The sequence below is a fragment of the Vicia villosa genome, linkage group LG1 (genome assembly GCF_029867415.1).
Source record: "Vicia villosa cultivar HV-30 ecotype Madison, WI linkage group LG1, Vvil1.0, whole genome shotgun sequence".
In the NCBI taxonomy this organism is placed as follows: Eukaryota; Viridiplantae; Streptophyta; class Magnoliopsida; order Fabales; family Fabaceae; genus Vicia; species Vicia villosa.
The window spans coordinates 116,281,489-116,284,728 of record NC_081180.1 but is presented as its reverse complement, the minus strand read 5'-3'; the positions used below and the strand labels follow the sequence as shown (position 1 = coordinate 116,284,728).

At 40.0% G+C, this 3,240-nt stretch overlaps 1 protein-coding gene across 1 annotated transcript; it reads left to right on the top strand.

The window, feature by feature from the left end:
* Nucleotides 1-2,015: 2,015 nt before the first annotated feature.
* On the top strand, nucleotides 2,016-2,866 carry LOC131643941 (uncharacterized). Its single transcript, XM_058914313.1, has one exon. The coding sequence runs from the start codon at nucleotides 2,182-2,184 to the stop codon at nucleotides 2,725-2,727; it is 546 nt and encodes a 181-aa protein (XP_058770296.1). The 5' UTR covers nucleotides 2,016-2,181; the 3' UTR covers nucleotides 2,728-2,866.
* The last annotated feature ends 374 nt before the right edge of the window (nucleotides 2,867-3,240 follow it).

Below are 3,240 nucleotides of genomic sequence, written 5' to 3'. Positions count from 1 at the left end.
TAGATTCCTCAACAGCCAAGAACCGTAACCGCTACTCTCCCCATCAGAGACAACTCTCTCCTGTAGTCAAGAAAAGTAAAGAAAATCCTCGAGCAGGAGATCGGCGGACACCTCCCAAGGGCCGATAAAGAAGCCTATCTCCCCATCGAGATCGATGACACCACATGTCTCCTGCCCGTTCTCCCAGTTCCAACAACGACGACAAGCCCCGAGGCCCATTGTCCTACGACATAATGGATACCCATATACCTAAAGGTCTGGAGAAGCCACCACCTTTGGGCACCTACGACTGTACCACCGACCCTAACAAGCATATTGAAAACATTGACGCTCTCCTCGACTATCGCGGCGTCAGAGGCACAACCAAGTACAAGCTATTCCCCACCACTCTATGGAAGGGGGAGATGGCCTGGTACAAGAGCCTCCCGACGGGTCCATCACATCTTGGAGACAGTTAGGGAGAACCTTCACCAAAAATTTCACTGCCTCTCGTCGCCAGCCAAAGTCAGAGGCATCGCTGAAGCAATCATACAAGGGAAGGATGAATCTCTCCAAGCGTACATCGAGAGGTTCAATAAAGAACTTGTCCAGGTCAGAATGACCGACAACATGAAAAAGTACCTCCTCGAACGTGGCCTGCGTCCTCGCACCGATTTCGCCAAAGTTATGGGCATCGAGACCCCCATCACCCTGGAAGCCCTCCTCCTCCTCAAGGCCCAGGCTTACATTCAATACAGGGAGAAGGATGCGCCCAACTCTGCCTGGGACTCCAGGCACCAAGAGGGAGCAAAGTCCTCCGGATCTGAAGACCCCTCGATATCTCGTCAAGGAGGAGACAAGAAAAAGAAGACAGGTCTCATGACTCCCAAGACTACAAGGGGCCAGGCGATCGCTTTCACGATTACACACCCCTGGTCGCCTTCAGAGAGAAGATTTTGTCTGAATGCACCGACACAGATTTCCAGCAGACCAGTTCTTCCTCGACAAACACCCGCCAAGCCCAACGCGGACAAATCCAAATACTTCTGGTTCCACAAAAGCCATGTGTGCACGATAAAAGACTGCATCCACCTGAAGTATGCCATTGAGATCATGATCAGAGATGGTCACCTCAAGCAATATATCAAGAAGAAAGACGATGCTTGGAGGATACATACATGCTCGTGGCTCTGAGCGTCACGAGACTAGAGGACTTCTACGTCCCCGATGAAGCAGCATTCCCCACGTACCTAGCCGCGCACGACCCTTGGGAGAACTTCCCCTCTGCCTTAGTCTTATTGGGCAGCGGGAGCAGCAAAATGACAGTGGGATCAGTAAAGAGAAAGTTCGAGGAGCTGATCACTGAAGGCTCCAACAAAAGTTCCACTCTCGACACCTATCGGGGAAGCTCTGTCTCGATTGGTTCTACAGGGAGGAACTCCTGGCGGCTCCCCTAACTCAAGCATACTTCTACTCGTAAGGGCTCAAATGGCAGCGCATCTTAATCGACCAGGACAGTTCAGTCGACATTATGTGTTCACAACTCTTTTCCAATCTAATTTGATGGACACGTTTTATTTTATTATTGTAAGATTTTAATATAATATATTCAAATAAAAAAATCATGATAATCTATTCATTATAATTTAATTAAAAATAATTTTATCACCAATTAGAATTCTTCTCCCAATCAAATTCAACCTACACAAAAGTTAGAAATCAAGTTCATATGATTTTACTTGAAACTTTTACCACCAGAACTAATTAGTAATTACTAATTACATATTGATAAGTCAAAATAAACTTATAGTCAACATAGAATTCAACATAATAAATTAAATATATCAAATAACCATTGTCATATAAAAAACAAATATATGGACAGGCTGTTTTTTATCAACTATCACAATTATTATTTCAAAAATATTAAAAAAAAACTAATAATAATATTTATAACCTTGCAACAAACAACCTAAAAATAATCGCAATATTTAATTTTATATAATTTTAATTTATTTTAAACTTTTCCTAACCTAACAAACAAAGCATAACATAAGAAGAATCTTGTTCCGACCTTGATATCCACCGCATCTTCAAACAACAAAAACAAAAACAACCCAAAATTGAACTCTTCTAAAGTTCCCTTTTAACCAATTTACAAATCAAAAGCAAAAATCAAAATCAACTATTGATTTCGCTACTATGGATTCAATTAAATTGATTCTGATTCTCTTAATCTCTCTAACACTATCATCATCCTCATCATCATCATCGTTGTCGTCATCATCATTGTTATCGTCATCATCATCATCATCATCATCGCATGCATTGATTCAACCGAACAAGCTAACAGCTTACGATCTTCTCGAGGAATACGGTTTCCCAATGGGTCTTCTTCCAAAAGGCGCGATTGGGTACACCTTGAACAGAGAAACAGGTCAATTTTCAGTGTATTTCGAGAAAACATGCAGTTTCACTATCGAAAGTTACACGCTTAGTTACAAGTCTACTATCTCGGGTGTGATTTCGAATAATAGGCTTTATAAACTCAAGGGTATTTCCGTCAAGATTGTGATTTTGTGGTTGAGTATTGTTGAGGTTTCTCGGAATGGTGGTGATATTGATTTTTCTGTGGGTATTACTTCGGCTAGTTTTGGGGCGGAGAATTTCCTTGAATGCCCTCAGTGTGGATGTGGATTCGATTGCAATACTAAGCTTCGTTTAAACGGTGACGTTTCTTCGATTTAGGCTTTTTTTTTTTTTTTTTTTTTAAAATTGTAGTTGTATTGCATGATACAATTATTGAACTTTTCTGTTGAAGATTTTAGATCTATCTTTTTTTGTGGTATGTTTTTTTAAAAATTGAAATCGAATAATATTAGGTGAATTTTATGAGGGTCTATTTTGTTTCCCCTAATGTGAATCATGTTTATTTGATGATTTGCAACCTTTGAATCCAAACTAGGGTTTCTGGCATTATTCTATTGTCTTTTTGTCTTGAGTATAATTTTTTTAATTTTCTGTCTTTTTGGGTCATAAAGAAAGTATGATATTAGAAAATGTCAATGATTGGTGATGTTATTATCATGAAACGGCTTAAATTAACACGTTATGTGTGTTTGTTTATGAAAGTATATTCGTGGCACTTTATAAACCAAATGTTAATGTGGGATGGAATGTGTAGTTTCGGCCTTTCGGGTGATTTTTTGTTGGCGGACAGATAGCTTGTCCTCAGCAATAAATTTTCTATCTAACTTTTCA

Bases quoted from the DNA above. Each gene is read 5' to 3' on its own strand.
- LOC131643941 (XM_058914313.1), top strand. From the start codon at position 2,182: ATGGATTCAATTAAATTGATTCTGATTCTCTTAATCTCTCTAACACTA.